Source organism: Pleurodeles waltl, chromosome 9 (genome assembly GCF_031143425.1).
Source record: "Pleurodeles waltl isolate 20211129_DDA chromosome 9, aPleWal1.hap1.20221129, whole genome shotgun sequence".
Classification (NCBI taxonomy): domain Eukaryota; kingdom Metazoa; phylum Chordata; class Amphibia; order Caudata; family Salamandridae; genus Pleurodeles; species Pleurodeles waltl.
Window position 1 is genome coordinate 794,591,056 of NC_090448.1, and position 19,252 is coordinate 794,610,307.

General features: G+C 43.2%; 1 protein-coding gene across 3 annotated transcripts in view; it reads right to left on the minus strand.

Annotated features, from left to right (window-relative positions):
• The window catches only part of MUS81 (MUS81 structure-specific endonuclease subunit), a 382,977-nt gene that overhangs the window by 276,581 nt on the left and 87,144 nt on the right, over positions 1-19,252 (minus strand). For all 3 annotated transcript variants that reach the window (XM_069208031.1, XM_069208030.1, XM_069208029.1), the window contains exon 3: positions 2,431-2,560. In XM_069208031.1, coding sequence (XP_069064132.1) covers positions 2,431-2,560 — 130 coding nt within the window. The remainder of the gene's footprint in view (positions 1-2,430; positions 2,561-19,252) is intronic.

The following is a 19,252-nucleotide window of genomic DNA, read 5'->3' on the forward strand; positions in this document are numbered from 1 at the left end:
AATTCATCTAGGTATCCAGACAGGATTTCAACTGTGCATCAAGGCTCTCAACCCACATGGAGCCCCCAGGGGGGACTGCACTGCTCTACTGGAGCCTTCCACTGACCAAATTAAAGGACTCAGAAGAAGGGGCCCTTGTCTCCGAAGGACTACTAATCATATCCTCTAGCGATGTGTCTACTTCCCAGCAGCAGTAAGATTAGTTAGGAGGAAAGGCAAGGAAAAGTTTTTGCATCGCTTGGTGCATTCAGCAACTCAACGATATAGCCATGACGTAGGATAAGATAGCCCTGTTATATTCTATTTATGACCTACACAGAGATCTGAAGGAGGAAACTGACACCATCAAAGGTGCAGTGAAAGATAAGGAGAAGGCTGAGGGTTGAGTGCTTATGGTAGAATAGAAGTTGGAAGGAGCCAAGGAGATGGTGGTAATTTTGGAGGGAAATGCAGAGGAAGTCGATGAGAAACTAAAAGAGATCAAATCATTTGTTTCTACTGTGGTGGAAGCACTTGTGAAACCAGAATAAAGAACTGCGATACTGCACAACCATTGCAGATGCACCCTTATCAGGATACTGATGATCCCCAATTAAATCAATGATGAGGCTCTCCCTGGCAAAATCACTGAAATACTGGTTGAATTTCTTTGAGTCATAATAGCAAAAGCTTTCTCTATCCCCTAAAGCTTGGGCATTCCAAGGAAGGCTCTGAAGGCACGGTGTTGATCAGCTCTGTAGATAAAAGAAGCTGAATTTCAATGACAGCTGTGCAGAAGAAAGAGGTGGAGTTGGGAGAAGACATTTGCTGTACCCCAACCTAAGAGCGCATACATTAGCCAAAAATAGGCCTTGATGTGCACTAATCAGGAGTTGATAAATCATGGAAAAAACTGCATATGTGAGATATTCTGTAAAACTGTGAGATAAGCATCAAATAGAGGTTTTTTTTCCCCCAGCTCGGCTCTGCCCAAATTCGGGGTGATGTTTTTTGGTGGGTTAGAATGGTGGGGTCATGGTGATCACTACTGAGCATACTCCCTGGACCTATCCTAGGTACTGCAAGTTGTAGGGAACATTCTCCAGAATGGATCTAAGAGGACTTTGAGATTTTTTTGTCTTTGCTTCCATAATGTCTTTTGCTATCTCTTCCTTCACACAGTCCCTTCGATGATGCTGTGAGGACTAGAAGAATTATTACTTAGGGAGTTTCCAGGTAAAATGTCTGAACAGCCACTGAGTTTTCTAACCCTTTAATCCAGTGAAGAGCTGTTTATTGCCATATAAAGAGCATGCCATAGCAATGATATTTGTTTGTGTGTATACAACTATGCTTACACTGATTTATAGGTTAATACATATGTCAGAAATCGGTAAAACGATTTAAACTATACAAAATGAGGAGAGGTCAATGAACTATAAAGAAAAAACTTTTTTTTTTAAATAAACTCTTCGTGTTGTATTTCTTGTACAAGGCTACTGAGATAGAAATGCACTAAGTCCATTTCACCCAGTAATTGAGAAAAACTATTACACTCATAAAGTTACAATTGAATTGTTATACTAATAATATATGTGATGGGAGGTGAATTATATGGAAATACGACTCAAAACACTCTTGAACCACAATTGCTTTACATAAAAAGAAGTTAAGCAAGCATATTGCCTCAAACCTCACTCCAAGTTTGCCATACAAACAATAAGATAACCCTTCTACCAGCGGATGCCACAATGAATTAACATATGTGACTGATACAATTATTTTACTGTTGTAGGTCTTGATTACAGGTACGAAAGAACACCCGTGCCTTGAGATTATAGCAAACTAACCGGTTCTATAGTGCTGGGACCAAACTCAATTAATCCATTTTAAGTGGACACAAAGATGCATTTTGCACTAAAATACAGCACCAAATGTCAATGTTTTAATTTCATGGAATTACATGTAATTTTAAATATATTTTCTGAAATTTCACATGCTTATGTAAAAGCACATAATGCACATTTTGCACTGTCCTGCTTGTGATACTAGCCCGTATCTGTGCACCAAGCCATCCATGGAGGGAAGCTGAAAATAGTTTTGAATAAATGGCAAACATGGTTTGTCTACTCTGTTTGTGATCCTATCCTCACCAACTTGTTTCACTTTCAACACCAGCATAAGGTGCACAGTCCTGTTGAGGCACAAAGTTTGGAACACACACTCAAGAGTCTCACATACAACACCACCAACCTTCTGCTATCCCATGCAAATGTAGTAATTAATGCTACAGAATAACTATAAAACAATAGGCGCCCATGCATGACGGATGATACCCCTTTCCAAAAAGTACCAAGAAAAGCATGACAGAATTTTCAACACATTGCCTTAAAGCTTCTGCTGCCACAGTCTTGCGTCTGTCTAGCTGTGTGAATAACAGAAAAGACATACCATGTTCGGCATAATGCTTAGCCAGCTTGTCATCCAGCATCTTGCAGATCCCGTCTCCAAAGTTCTGCAGAATTTTCGCTTCTTTGCCGTTTCGAAGAGGAAGTGGATATTTCTTCAAAGAGCTGATTGCCTAAAGCAGAAAACAAGCACAACATTTTAACTGTGACTGGCAACAATAGAAATGTTATTTACTTTTATCTTTGTTCTCGACTACAGGTATTCGCTTTCCATTCATAAACAACACAGAATATTATAAAATACATACATTTTGGGATCAGAAATAATTTAAAGCAGAAAATACAATTAAAGGAGGCAATATTAGCTTTACTTTCTTTTCTTAAACATGCCGGTTAGGTAAATAATTAAAATAAAGTGTATTAAACTGAAAGAACAAAAATCGACCTGGTCCGTTTAAGAATTCCAGAAACTGGAGCTGCCCCTTTATGAACGGCAAGCCCATGAAAGTTGTTAGTTTAGGGATGCCACACCGAGACAGCACTGGGAGACTCTTATTTCATCTTTGATCTTGGTGGCATGCTTATGAATTCAGAGAGAATACCGATGAAGGAAAACCAGGATTGCAAGAAAGTAACTTTGCTTCTCCTTTATGGGATTCTCTTCAATATTTATAAATGATTAGGAATTGCAGAAAGCGTATCACACGTGTAAGAAAGGACCAGTAACATAGAGCAAACTTGTATCCAACAGATCATACAGGGAAGCCTGCTCCATCACGGTGTATCAAGCCAGAGTCAGTGCAATGAACAAATGTATGAACGTCCAAGTTAAGGCTCTGTAAGTGTCTGAATTTGGCCCATTTCTCACTAAAGCAGGAGTGCCCGCTTTTCCATCACAGGAACGAGTGTTTGACAAACCTGTGACAGGTCAATTAGCCTTGATGCAGTAACAGAGGAGACCATCCAACATGCTAAACTTTGTTTTGAAGAATATGATACGTACGAGCTGCACCTAAATGATAGCTGTTGACCTTGCATGTGCCTTCAGTTGTATTTCAACAGAATCACAACTTAAGTGTGTATGACCATTCTACCCAAGAGGATAAATCATAAAGCCGAAACATATACCTTGTGATTAATATAGAAATCAGAGAGGGCTTTTGTACCTAAAAGACAGGTGAGTCACAACGGACACATTGTTTTGAATAACGACTATGCAAGGTTCCTCGGTATATCGATCCTCAAGCTCACTCACCATCCACCTCAAGCAATATCCGATGTGAATTTCACATTTCAAGCAATGGTCTGAAAATACACTTTGTGCATAAGAGGATAATGAAAACTTTCCAAGCTACCGTAACGGAAAGTTTCCATTCTATTAAAGACTCGGAGGCGAGGATTAGGCTTTTCTTTCTCGCTTTATTTCACATAGCAGCCATTAACTTCATTATGTGAACACTCAACAAACTTAAAACAACATTTCCCATGATGCTTATGGGCAGTCCAGAGCTCTTCCAATCAGGTCGCCTCGCACTCCATAAATGGTGGTGCAGACTGTCTGACGTTGTGGTTCTTGCAGAATCCAGACTGGGAGGCACTGAGTGCGTTGCTTTCCTCTAGGAAATAAGACAGGCGGGCGTTCACTAACTTCTCAGCGACCTCGGCGGGGAAGGGGAGAAGAGAAATTGGGTGGTAGTTCGTGAGGTCATCAGGGTCTGCTTTGGGTTTTTTCGGGAGTGCGGTTACTTCTGCGTGCTTCCAGGAGTCTGGGAAGCTGGCGGCATCGAAGGAGCTGTTGATTACGGCGCAAAGCTTGGGAGCGATGGTTGGGCTGGCCTTGTTGAAGATGCGGTGGGGGCAGGGGTCCGAGGGGGAGCCTGAGTGGATGGAATTCATAGTTACTTCGATTTCTTCGTCGTTGGTAGGAGCCCAGGTGTGTAGTAGGTTTGGGAGGGGTGGTGTTGTTGGTGGTCGTGTTGGTGGTGGGTGCTGGTGGTGTGAAGCTGTTGTGTGTGTCTAAAATTTTGAGTTGGAAGTGGTTGGAGAGGGAGTTGCAGAGGTTGTGTGTGTGAGTGGGCTCGATATTGGAGGATTTGGGTTTGGTGAGCTCTTTGATGAAGGTAAAGAGTTTCTTGCTGTTATGTGAGTTACTGTCTATGCGTTCCGTGTAGTAAGCCCTTTTGGCGGTCCTTATAAGTTTGTGATGTTTGCGTATGGTGGTTTTGAGGGTGGAGAAGTTGGTCATTGAGGGTTCCTGGCTCCAAGCTTTTTCTGTTTTGCGGTATTCACGCTTGGAGGCTTGGAGTTCAGTGGTGAACCAGGGGCCGTTCTTGATGCTGCTGGAGGTGATGTTTCTTCTAAGAGTGGCGAGTGAGTCAGCGCAGGTTGTATTCCATTGTGTGAGGTTATGGGCTGCAATGTTGTGGTCGTTGGTGTTGGGGGGGTTCTGTGTGAGCTGGGCGTTCAGGTGTTGTGTGGGGATCTTGTCCCACATGTGGTAGGGTGTGGTGTGTTGGTGGTGGTGTGTGGGGGGTTTCGAGAAGGAAAAATGGACACAGTGGTGGTCGTTCCAGTGGAGTTCGGTGGTGTGTGTGAAGGTTATGTGGTTGCTGGAGGTGAAAATCGCCTCTAGTGTGTGTCCTGCTGAGTGGGTGGGTGGGTGATGTGACTAGTTGTTTGAGTCCTAGGTTCGTGAGGTTGTCTAGTAGGCATGTGGAGTTGTGGTTGTGGTGGCTCTCCAGGTGAAAGTTAATGTCACCAAGGAGGATGTAGTCTGTGGAAGTCAGGGCATGGGGGCTGATGGTGTCAGCGATGGCATCACTGAAGGGGGGGGGCGAGGTCCTTGTGGTCTGTAAATGAGGGTTCCTCTGAGGGTGGTGTTGGCGTTTATGTGAATTAGGCAGTGCAGGTGTTCTGCGCTGTCTAGGGTGTCGAGTGTGTTGGTGGTGATCTTTATGGTGTTTTTGCGTACAATGGCGATGCCACCTCCTGGTTTGTTATACGATCTCTACGATGGATTTTGTAGCCTTCTGGGATGGCTATGGCTATGGCGGGCTCAGATGAGGGATTCATCCAAGTTTCCATGAGGAAGGCAGTGTCCGCGGGGAGTGTGACGTGATCAGGTCCCAGAGTTCGATGGCATGCTTGTGTATGGAGCAGGTGTTTAGGAGTATGCAGTTAAGGTGATTGCGGGGGCGGCTGTTGTTGTGGTGTGTGATGGTGTTGTTGAGGGGGGTGTGGCGGGTTCTTTTTATCCCGAGCCGAGGGGATGCTGGAAGAAGGCGACAGACGCGACGCAGAAGGGTGTAGTACGTTTATTTATTTGTTTGTTGGAATTGTAGCCCTAGCTTTTCCGCCAAAGTGTGATATTCCAGTACAAAACTAATATATAAAGTCCCTTTTCTTTCAGGGTTCCTTGATGCTCCCGGGATGGGCTGGTCTGGTCCGGAGGGAGAGGTCTTGTTCAGCCGGCTCTCATGGCCCCAGGATTTCCCCAAAACAAAGAAGGAGAAAGGAACAGGTAAGTGGGGAAATTTATTTATATACGGTTAATTGGGGTTAGTAAGGTGTGAGAGGGGGGGGGGTTGTGTGGAGGTGAAGGAATGTGGGGTTGCACTCCTCTTGTGTCTTTCTTTCGTCGTGCCCTGTTTGTAACCCCCTTACAGTTTCATTCACTGGTCTGGGTATGGCCCTTGTGGGGTTATCCTTCAGTTTAACCGTGGTCCTGTTTAAATAGGCTCCCCTTCCTTACACGACCTCAGCCCTCCCTTCTTAACCCCCTTAAAACCAGCCAACCACCCAGAACCCCAGTCCCAGCCCCGGTACGCTCGTACCTGGCTTGGCCACGCCCCTCCGGGGACGTGGCCGGCTTGTAAGCGATCTCCCGACTTTGTCTCGGCAGGGGCGGGAGGCGCCCAAGGGTTTCTGCTCTCCGCGCGTTGCTCCTTCTCCACAGCGGGGTTTGCCTTCTCTCTGTGTGGTCCGCGGCGTTCTTCTCTCCGGCTTTCCTTGACGTCGGCGGCTTCCTCTGGGTCGCGCGGCGCTCCTCCTTCTTCGGTCGTCCTTCCGGCTTCTATCTGACGGATGACGTTGGACGTCATCGCGTCAGGAATTCCTTGGGTGCCCCCGGGGTATCCTCCGGCGGTCGTTCGCTCCGCCCAGGAACCGGCGTCCGGAGGCGCCCGGTTACAGGGGGTGTTAGTGTTGTTGTGAGTTGTGGTAGTGTTGTTGTTGTAGAGTGTGCTAGCGTTGTTGTGGGGCGTGTTGGCGTTGGCGTGGGGCGTGTGGGTGTTTTTGTTGTTGTTGCTGTGCGTGATGGTGTTGTTGTGGGGGGTGTTAGTGTTGTTGTGGGTTGTGGTAGTGTTGTAGAGCGTGCTAGTGTTGTTGTAGAGCGTGCTAGTGTTGTTGTGGGGTGTGTTGGGGTGGGGCATGTGGATGTTTTTGGTGTTGTGGGGGTGCTGGAGAACCGGCATGCATAACATGTAAAGTTTCTATGTGTGTGCTTGGGGTTGGCTTTGGCGCAGGCTGGGTGCAGACCTGGGTTGAGGGCGTGTAGCGTGGTGGCTTAGTGTTGTCTATGGGGGTTATGGTTGAGAGGACCGAGAGGACCGGCGCTGGGCGCGGACGGGCACAGATGGGCTTGCCTCTGGCACGCCAGCAGCGCAGCCGCACAGCGGCTGCCATTAACAGGGGGAGGTGGGAGGGAGGAGCAGCGGGGAGGTGGGAGGCGAGGAACCAATGGGTGCGCGAGGGTGCGGGCCGCAGGGGATGCAGCGCAGGGGCTGGGAGAGCGGAGAGAGCCGGATGAGCTGGGTGGGCTCGAAAACAGGCACAGTAAAAACGAAACGGGCAAAAACAAATGCACAAAGGTAATTCCAAGCAGTACGGTGAACGAAATAAGTTTTAAACAACGAAAAAGCTAAATGTAATGCAATGCTACAGTGAGCCTGCCACTAGGCACCAGGGATGAGGTGGGTGGTGGAGGGCCTCGATCTCGATTCCAGGCGGCAGACGGGGATCAGGGGCATGGAGGGGGCTGGTGGAGCCAAGTGGACTCCTGGCCAAAAACAGGGTTTTGAGAAACATTCGATGACCTCTGCGTTCCGGAACGCCAGTTGCTTGTGGAAGGAGAGCTGATCAGATGTCTCTCGTTGAGAGTTCGTTGTTTACTTCAACACTTAATAAAATATCTTCACGGACTGTTCCCATCTTTGTTTCGGTACTTCATTTGGTACCAGAAAATGGGGTTTGAGATCGCCGCTGAACTCGCCGACAAAGAAAATTTATGCAGCGTCAGAAGAAAACTTACTTCAGTATTGATCAGCTTGGTGAGACTGTTTGTTTCGTCTGCTTCAATCTCTATTTCATTGTGCGGAAGCAAATTCTATTAGTTTTCTCAAATTTTCTGTGGTATTTTGGAGCATGCGCCAGGTCTACTCTCCCGCAGTCTGACTGCTGCACTGTTTGGGAGAGTGCTGCCGTCCACTCTAGTATCCTGTGATGTGCCTTCATCATCACGTCTACTACAGCGGCCATCTTGATTTGGGATCCTTTCTGTGTAACACGATGTCCTTCTCATACATTTTCTTTTAATTTTGGTGGAAATTAATTCATGATAGAAAATTCATTAATATTTTGGGAGTTATTTTCTTGGCAACTGCCAGTTATTTTCTTGGCAACTCGCATTTCTTCTTCCATATTTGACTTTTACACTTTTAATGTATACTTTAAATATTTTGTTACAGTAAGTACACTATAGTTCTTCATGGCCACTTCACAGGGAGTGATTCAACCACCACAGTTTTTACAAAAACATGGTAAACCTGATATTAAATGAAAAGAGTGGTGGCACATTTTTTGAAACACCATTACAACCACTGATTATTCTCCAGTTAGGAAGATGGCACTTCCTTTCAATCATTTGGGCATAGCTGTGCAAAGAGTTTTTTTATTATCTTCCTATTATACCAGCACCAACTACTGAAATCAGCCCTGGAACGTAAGCGCAAACAGTATTCAGATGAACCAAGTGTTCATGCTGAAAGACATAATGTCTTTAAATGCAAACAATCTAATGATGAGACTGTTGAGAATTACACAGTGCTCTAGCATTTGAGAACAATGTGGGCATTTACATAAGAGAATAATTTGTGGTCAATTGCTATTCAAAACATATACAAGAAAGACTTTTAACTTGCAGGAATCTCTCATTGTCAGAAACTATAGATATAGCCAAAGGTATTGAAAGATCTATTATTACTATACAAGTCATGTCAAACCATGGGGGACATAATTCCTATCAAGTAGGCTTTTTCACAATTAATTTTATTTCGGAAGAAGCCTCTTCAATATGGGTTTTCAGTAAGAAAACAAATTCCGTAAAAACAGCAACACCTGTTATAGGTGCAGATCCAGGAATCACATGGGGAATTCTTCGTAGTGTTCTGCGCAAGGAAAAAAAGGCAACCGTGCCGCAAAACTGGTCACTTTCAATCTGTTTGTAGGGGGTCTGCGGGAACTTCTAACAAAAAGAATATCAACAATGTTAATTTATCCAACGAGGAGGAGGATTTATGAATACATTTACCAAAGTATTACTGACGATAGATTGCAATGAATAGGATCTATTAAGTGTCGATGGAGGTAAAAATATAAAAGGAACTTATTCTCTAGTGACAATCGATGATAAAGTGATTACTGTGATGGCAGAATCAGGTGCTCCTGTTACTATTTTAGCTGATAGCACCTTTTACAAACAGTGGTCGGAAAACACAAAGCTGATATCTGCTGACATTAACCCGAAAGCATTTGGAGAACAGATTGTAGATCTACTAGGATATTTCATGTCTTCTCTTGAGTGTCTTGGTAGGAAAACCAATAATAAGATTTATGTTGCTGTTAAAGGACGGGACATTGTAGGGTGGAGAGATTTAGCAAAGTTAGGTATATATTTATGTCCCGGTCATGATTAGCCTGTTGTACTTGGTGAAATGCCTATTTTAAATATTGAAAATGATGATGGTGTGAAACAATTGATGTCACAAAAAATTCCTAGTGTGTTTACAAATACGATAGGTAATGTAAAGGGATATGAGCATAATATAAAACTTATAAATGGAGCTAACCCCACTGTACATAAGGTGAGACCCATACCTTTGAGTGTACGAAATGATTTGAAAAATCTTTTGTAAAAACTCACAGCTGAAGGTGTGATAATGACTACGGACTCGTCTGAGTGGGTGTCCCCAAGTGTTATAACTAAGAAAAAGTCTGGTGATTTCAGACTTTGTGTGGATTCTAGATCACTTAAGCAAAATATAGTAGCAGATTGTCATCCATTAACACACATTCAAGAGATGTTAGCTAATATAGGAAATGCCCAATATTTTACCACTATAGATTTGCACTTAGCCTATCACCAAATAGCACTTATTCCTGATGCTCAATCATTAATGATACTTGTGATACCTTCTGGGGCTTACAAATATCTAAGGTTATCTTCTGGCCTTGCCTCAGCTGCAAGTAATGAAAAACAGGTGCAAGCTTTTCAGGATGACATTCTTGTTTTTACCAAGACTAAAGAAGAACATATTGTCATTTTATAAAGAGTTTTCAAGATACTGGAACAACATGGAATGACAGTTAAGATAGATAAATGCAATTTCATGGCCAAACAGGTAGAATAATTGGGGCACACAATTTCTGGATCTGCAATTAAACCTAAAGCTGTAATGTTAAAGATATAATTTATGCACCTTCACCCACTGATAAGAATTCACTTCAATCTTTCCTGTGTCTCTATGAATATTACTCAAGGTTTGTTCCAGGTCATGGTTTATTGGTACAACGATTGCATTCTCTCCTTAAAAAAGGAATTAAATCTGTTTGGTCTGACCAGGTTGGTCTAGCATTCAAGGAGATTAAGCAATTAGTTATATCAGCTCCTTCATTATAACCATTTGAGCCCGAGGGCAAGTCTTTATTACTGCAGATGCTAGTTTGAATGGAAGAGGTGCAGTGTTTGGACAACAGATGCAAGGCAAAGAGAATGCTGTAGCTATTGCTTCCAGAACTCTTTCCAAAGCTGAAACAAATTACAGTTCTATAGAAAGAGAAGCCTTGGCTTGTGTGTGGGCAGTAGAAAAACTTTAAACATACATTTGGAGAATGCCATTTGATTTACACATTGATCATAAGCCACTTGTTTACTTGTTGAGTGGTAATGGTCTTTGCAAAGCATCTATGTGTTTGATCAGATTGTTCGCCGAACTCCAAGAATACAATTTCAATATCAAGTATCTCCAAAGTGGGAAAAATTATCATGTAGATTGTTTGTCAAGATTACCTTTATCTGAGTTGGATGAGAGGAAGTATGATGATGAAGATTGTGTTGTAGCAGTAATGGATGTAATTGAGGTGTGCAATTTCTGAAAAAGAATGGTTGATAGCTACACAGCAAGATGATAACTTACAAAAAGCTTTTCATTATCTCAAAGTTGGTTGGCCATCTACTAAGTCATTATCACACAAATTGAGATTCTTGCCACAAGTTTTTTCAGAAGTATCACGTGAGAACCAGTTATGCACATGCAATAATTTATTTGTACCACCCACTGCTTTACGTGGACGCATTACTGAGACAGCACATACAGGACATCTAGGCATTTCATCTACGTCTTAAAAAAATAATTAAACATTACTTTTGGTGGCCTGGTTTAGACAAGTCTGTTTCATCATAGATAGAAAAATGCCCTCAATGCATTGTTTCTGACAAACTTTAGAAATCCACCAACAAACCTATGGTTCCCATACCTCTTCCTAAAAACCCATGGGTTAAGGTAGCAATGGATTTTTCAGGTCATTTTTATTTATTATCTAAAGAACAGAAATAGTTAATTGTTTTAGTTGATTATTTTACAAAATGGATATATTTTGAGTTTGTTGAGACACCCTGAAACCAAATCAGCGACTGACTTTCTTGAAAGAATACTTTTAATTGAGGGAAGTCCTCAATTTATTGTTACTGATAATGGGACATATTCTATATCAAAAGAAATGAACAATTATTTGTCCAAACATGACATTACCTACTTGCAAGTAGCGATATACAGCCCATCATCCAATTGGATTGGTGGAAGGGCGAACCAAATTTTGAAAGAGAGTATTCAAACAGCACTTTCTTCAAATATGAATGTGAATGATTTTTGAAAGACAAAATATGGGCATATGTTACTACACCTCATTCTACAACTGAAGTAACTCAATTTTGTAGTTTACGAGGTAGAGAAGCAAGAACAAAATTTATACCTAACTGGCTAAAAATAAAATAAAAAAAAACACAGAATCAAGTATCCAAAACCGCCAAGATGTTCCTAATGGGTGCACATTCAGAGAGAAGAATTATTATTATTATTTTATACACAGAACACATGATGTTAAAATACAAGTTAATGATTGGGTTCTGATTAAGGGTGAATCCAAATTCATGTTACCTGTTAAAGTGATTAAAACAAGCAAAGCTGCAGAATTATTGCAAAATAAAGGATGATGAAATAGGGATAGAGTGATACCAACTTCTAAAAAGCAAGCTGAAACCTTTTTCAAAACGCGTTATAATAGTGGTGAAGACAATTCTATGCTGTCCACTGATGTTTATTTTCCAACCACACATATGGAACCTGTTACTAGTGCAGGTCCAGTAGGTCAGGCAGAATCTTTCACATTATCTAGTACTGGCATTAACAAGGAGACTATCTTGGTGTCATGGATTTATATGTAATTGAGATAGTTTTCTCATTTGGACAACATGAAGCTGATCCAATTAGGGGTGTATGAGGACAAAAAAAAAAAGGAGAGTATCAAACAGCAAAATGTGAGATTTGAGAGATCTGGACCGCTTACATTACCAACTAAATTTTGAGATTTTGTAATGTATTGATCTGTTTTCTTAGTTAGTCTTGGTTGTTTTTTTATCTTTATTTATTCCTTTTAGTTTGTTCTTTCTCTTTGTTAGACCTGGCAGCCTTAGGGCGGTCATCCCCCAACCTTTTGCCTGCCTCCCTCCACTTTTCTGACACTTTTTTTGCTGGTTTTAGGACTCTGCACACTTTACTACTGTTAACCAGTGCTGGAGTGTATATGCTCTCTCCCTTGAACTTGGTAACATTGGCTCATACCCAATAGGCATATTTAAATTACTTTTAAGTCCCTGGTAAAGTCAACTATATGTGCCAATGGCCAGTAAATTAAATGCCACTAGTGGGCCTGCAGCACTGGCTGTGCCACCCACATAAGTAGCCCTTTAACCATGTCTCTTGCCTGCCATTGCAGGGCCTAGGTGTACAGTTTCACTGCCACATCAACTTGGGATTTAAAAGGACTTGCCAAGCCTTAAACCCCCCCCTTTTCTACATGTAAGTCACCCCTAAAGTAGGCCCTAGGTAACCTATTGGGCAGGGTGCTATGTAGTTAAAAGGCAGGATATGTACATTTGTGGTTTATATGTCCTGGTAGTGGAAAACTCCTACATTGGTTTTCCACTAAGGTGAGGCCTTCTCCTTTCATAGGATAGCATTGGGGCTACCCCCAAATACTGTGAGTGGTGGATTCTGATCAAAAAGGGGTAACCTGGTCATATTTTGTGTGGCCAGAATGTTAATACAAAATCCTGCTTATTTATGAGGTTGGATTTTATGTTACTGTTTTGGAAATGCTACTTTTAGAAAGTGAGCATTTCTCTGCACTTAAAATCCATCTGTGCCTTACAGCCTGTCTCCAATCCATGACAGGGCTGGTTGATGGCTCCATTGTGCATTTCACCCAGACAACCACAAACACAGGATTCTCAGTCACAACTGCACGCATCTGCATACTGAATGGGTCTTCCAGGGCTGGGAGGGTGGAGGGATGACACTAACATTTCAAATGGTAGTGGCCTGCCCTCACACAATGGACTGCCAAACCTCCTTACTAAGACCCTGGCAGAGAGACCTGTACTGAAAGGGGACCTTGTGTACTTCAAAACCACTCTTTGAAGTCTCCCCCACTTCAAAGGCATTTTTGGGTATATAAACCAGACACTTCTGGACCTGCAACATGTCAAGAGGAACTGCCTGGCTGCCCAAAGGATTCACCTGGCCTGCTTTCCTGAGAAGGACTGCTGCCCTGCTGACCTCTTGACTTTGCTGAGAAGTGCTCTCCAAGGGCTTGGATTGAGCTTGCCTCGTGTTTTCTGAAGTCTCTGAGCCAAAAAACCTTCATCTCTTGAGGAATCTCATTGTGTGATGAAAATTGACGCACAGCCTGTCGAAAACGACGCACAGCCAAACCAGAATGACACAGCCTGGCTTCCCGAGTGAAGATTTAATGCAACAACTGACGTGTAACAGAAAATGCGACGCAATGCCTGTGACTTCTTCCCGCATTCCCAGGATTTCCACATATCGTCCCTAGTTGTCAAAAAGATCCCCACATCACAGTGAGGAACCAAGCCTTCATGGCGGAAATCTACGAAAGGCCCTTGCAGCATGGAAAGAAAAGACACACACACAATATTCCACACATGTCCTCCTCTGCGGTCTCCGTGCGTGTTATTTTTTATGCAAACCAGGTATTTTGTGAAACCAGGAGACAACTGTTGATTTCTAAGATTAAAGACTCTTTTTAATCTTGGAAAAGTGATATCTCAACTTGTGCTGACTGAATCTTTATAGTTTTGACCTTAATTTAACCAGATAAATATCTTATATTTTTCTAAACATGTGTGGTGTATTTTTGTGGTGTTTTCACTGTGTTACTGTATAATGTATTGCACAAATACTTTACACATTGCCTTCTAAGCCTGACTGCTCAGTGCCAAGCTACCAGAGGGTTGGCACACAATAATTTGGATTGTGTGTTACTTGCCCTGACTAGGATTGTGGTCCCTATTAGGACAAAGGTAAATACCTCTGCCAACTAGAGACCTCATTTCTAACACTCTTTGCTCTAAATGCTCTGTTGTTTCATTTTATGGGAGGAGGGCAATGTAGTATGTATCATACATGTATTAAGCATTTACATTAGCCTGTTTCTTTCAGCATGTATTTTATTTATATTGTGATGTAAATTGATTTGTGTCTGAGGAACATTTAATGAGCTCTGCATTCTGCAGTTGTAGTTTCTTGCGGATGGAGAGCTGATTGGATGTCTCTCGTAGTGAGTTAGTTGTTTATTTCGAAACTTAATAAAATATCTTCACGGATATATCTTCCAAGTGGACCATTCCCATCTTTGTTTCGGTACCTCAGCTCCCCAACCCAGCCTGCTGGCATCTGATTTTATGACCAGATCGGGTTGGGAGCCAAAGATGGCTCAGACATTCCAGGCCTCCATATGCAAAATCCGCAACTGAATTTCCTCCCTCGCATCTGCCGAAAGTGGCTCCTGTTGATTATATGTAAGACCATGTGAAAGATGCAAGATCTTCAGGCGCTGTGATTCCCGGTAATGCAAAGGGCCGGAAAAAATGGCCTGTATGGAGGATGAACGGAGACCCACAACTCAAGCAAACTGGCATAGAGAAATGTGGGTTTTTGCAAGCGTCCTCCTCAACTTGTGTCTTATCTTCGCCATCTTGCGCAATGGAAGACTGAGGGATACCTTTGCGAATCTATCATGAATCCAAGGAACTCCACTGACTGAGAAAGACTTCACATTCACATTCACAATGAAGCCCAGTTACTCCAGTAATGAAAGGGTCCATTGGAGATGATGAACCAGGCATGTTGGGCATTGATTGAGGAGTAGATCGTCTATCTGGATGACAATCAGACGCCCTCCTTGGGACCTGAGTTGTTTGACGACTGGTGTTAACAATTTGGCGAAAAACCATGAAGCGGACGACAGTCCAAAAGGAAGGGATGTGAATTCGAAAATCCACTCCCAACACTGGACCTGTAAAAAATGCCTGTGCAGGGGGAATATGGGAACCGTGAGGTAGGTGTCTCAAGTCTAAGCGGACCATCCAGTCTGAAACTTGGAGCTTATTTCTTAGGAGGTGGAATCCCTCCATCTTGAAGTGACGGTGGACAAGCCACTCGTTGAATTCCTTTAAGTTGATAATGGGGCGCTGTCAATCGTCCCTCTTCTCCACCAAAAACAGGTTGCTGAGAAAACCAGAGGGGTGTAATCTGGACTGAATGATCGCCCCTTTCTCTACTAGCTGCAAAATCTCCTGATCTACCAGCAGCTGTTGTCCCTGTGAAAAAACTAAGGCCTTTGGCCTCCATGGTAGGACGGGCACTCACTCTATCTGGTAGTCCTTGACGGTTTGGAGAACCCAAGCATCTGATGAAAGAGCCCCTTAGTTGTGCCTAAAGAATGCTAAACGCCCCCCAAACTTCACCCCTGCCAAGCTCTGTACTCTAACCTTGGGGATTGTTGGCCAAGTTCCTCTGTCCGCCACTGACACCTGGTCGACATGCGAAGCTCCTCATGGGATAGAAATTCCCAAATTTGAATGGGTCTTGCCACTGACCCCGCCATAATTCTGCACCTCGTCCAGGGGTTGGATGCATGCTACGGCTGGCAGAGTGCCTCTTACCTCGACCGGCTGTGGCAGAAACATGGGGACTGAAGATGCGTTTTATGAAAGACTGAGCTTTATCCAATGAATTGAAGGTATTCAAAAATTTCCCCAGCTCACTGACAAATGGGTCTCCAAATTGATTCCGATGGGCCACTGGACCGGCTTCTGACGTAGAGAGTTCCCCTAATTTGGGGTCAATTTTGATTAAGAGAGATGGTCTGCTTTCCGTGGAAATCCCGCAATTAGCATTTCCAAGAAAGATAAAAGCTCTCTGAGCCCAATTAGATATTGCTTCTGGGGAGATGATTGAACCAGATGCCTTGGCATCCTCTGCCATATCTAAGATTTTCGCCAGGGGGCCAGCCACATCGTAGAGCTTATCCTGGCAAGAGAGCCAGGAGCGATCTATACCTTTTTTTGGGCCCCTTACGAACTTCATCAAGAAAGTAGACATCCTCGCGTCTATCTCTGGCATAAGGGTGACTTTGCCCACCAAGGAAGGTCTAGAGCATTCCGCCCAAAGGCAATTTCTCACTTCCTTATCAAGTGGTTAATGTAACCTGCCCGCTATATATGAAACCCCCTTTGGCGCAGGGCACCATTCCAGAGAATGATGGTGGAGAAGCTCACCTGGATTGAGCATGTCAGAGTCAGGATTAGGTGCATCGTTAGTTGCAGGAGGCTTGGAGGATGGACGCGATGGCCTACTAGGATCCATGTCACCATCCAAAGTGTTGGGGGAGTCATCCACATCCGCTGGGTTTTAGGGTGGGGACGAGGGAGCATCTCCAGTAGCATCTGGCACATCCAAATCTGAGGGAAAGGACTGGGAATCAATAAAGGCCTTTTTTAAACACACAAAGGCGACCACATCCACTCCTGCACATGTTTGCATTTAGCAAGAGCTGTTGTCCCGGGTGGCTGCCCCAGAGGTTGGGAGGCTGAAAGCCCATCAGTGTCTTCCCTTTGATCAAGGGTTTTTTAGGATTGAACCTGTAATTGAACTGTTTTACTCTCCGGAGGTGCCACCAGCTGTATAACTACCTTACTCTTTTCGACCAGGAGCTCGCTTTGTTTTTGCCCAGAGAGAAAAAACACAGAGAAACACTAGGTACTTGCCTGTTGCTGCTGTAGCCGGCATCACCATTTTATGAAGGGCGAGGCAACCTGATTGGAAGAGCTGTGGACTCCCCATAAGCATCATGGGAAATGTAACTGTTTTAGGTTTGTTGAGCATTCACAAAATGAAGTTAATGGCTGCTGTGAGAAATGAAGCAAGAAAGAAAAGCCTAATCCTCTGTTCCATTCCTGACATACAGGAGAGGAAAACCTTTCAAAGTCTGAATGAGAAATCTTTAATCAAAGCAACCATTAAAAAGGTGCAAGAGAAGCACATTTGCAATAAACATTGATAGACTGAAATTTATTTTCAATTTGTTTCTATTTATTTTACAGATTTTGTAATGTGGTCAAAGGACACTGCAAAGTAGTAAAAACATCATGGCCAGTAGAGTAGATATCTCAATATGTGAATAATAAGCCAGATTTAGTCAGGTAAAAAAGTGATATAGTAGCATTTCATATGGAGACATTCTTGGGCCAACATGTTTCTTCAGGCATCAGAAGCAGGTGCAAGAGGATCTTGTAGAAGGTAGTTTTTGGCTATCTTCAGTATGGTTGTCCAGTGATCGGAAAGGTCCACGCATCTACAGGGAGTGCAGAATTATTAGGCAAGTTGTATTTTTGAGGATTAATTTTATTATTGAACAACAACCATGTTCTCAATGAACCCAAAAAACTCATTAATATCAAAACTGAATATTTTTGGAAGTAGTTTTTAGTTTGTTTTTAGTTTTAGCTATGTTAGGGGGATATCTGTGTGTGCAGGTGACTATCACTGTGCATAATTATTAGGCAACTTAAAAAAAAAATATATACCCATTTCAATTATTTATCATTACCAGTGAAACCAATATAACATCTCAACATTCACAAATATACATTTCTGACATTCAAAAACAAAACAAAAACAAATCAGTGACCAATATAGCCACCTTTCTTTGCAAGGACACTCAAACGCCTGCCATCCATGGATTCTGTCAGTGTTTTGATCTGTTCACCATCAACATTGCGTGCAGCAGCAACCACAGCCTCCCAGACACTGTTCAGAGAGGTGTACTGTTTTCCCTCCTTGTAAATCTCACATTTGATGATGGACCACAGGTTCTCAATGGGGTTCAGATCAGGTGAACAAGGAGGCCATGTCATTAGATTTCCTTCTTTTATACCCTTTCTTGCCAGCCACGCTGTGGAGTACTTGGACGCGTGTGATGGAGCATTGTCCTGCATGAAAATCATGTTTTTCTTGAAGGATGCAGACTTCTTCCTGTACCACTGCTTGAAGAAGGTGTCTTCCAGGAACTGGCAGTAGGACTGGGAGTTGAGCTTGACTTCATCCTCAACCTGAAAAGGCCCCACAAGCTCATCTTTGATGATACCAGCCAAAACCAGTACTCCACCTCCACCTTGCTGGCGTCTGAGTCGGACTGGAGCTCTCTGCCCTTTACCAATCCAGCCACGGGCCCATCCATCTGGCCCATCAAGACTCACTCTCATTTCATCAGTCCATAAAACCTTAGATAAATCAGTCTTGAGATATTTCTTGGCCCAGTCTTGACGTTTCAGCTTGTGTGTCTTGTTCAGTGGTGGTCGTCTTTCAGCCTTTCTTATCTTGGCCATGTCTCTGAGTATTGCACACCTTGTGCTTTTGGGCACTCCAGTGATGTTGCAGCTCTGAAATATGGCCAAACTGGTGGCAAGTGGCATCGTGGCAGCTGCACGCTTGACTTTTCTCAGTTCATGGGCAGTTATTTTGCGCCTTGGTTTTTCCACACGCTTCTTGCAACCCTGTTGACTATTTTGAATGAAACGCTTGATTGTTCGATGATCACGCTTCAGAAGCTTTGCAATTTTAAGAGTGCTGCATCCCTCTGCAAGATATCTCACTATTTTTGACTTTTCTGAGCCTGTCAAGTCCTTCTTTTGACCCATTTTGCCAAAGGAAAGGAAGTTGCCTAATAATTATGCACACCTGATATAGGGTGTTGATGTCATTAGACCACACCCCTTCTCATTACAGAGATGCACATCACCTAATATGCTTAATTGGTAGTAGGCTTTCGAGCCTATACAGCTTGGAGTAAGACAACATGCATAAAGAGGATGATGTGGTCAAAATACTCATTTGCCTAATAATTCTGCACTCCCTGTACAAGGGAGATACCGAGATGTTGAGTAT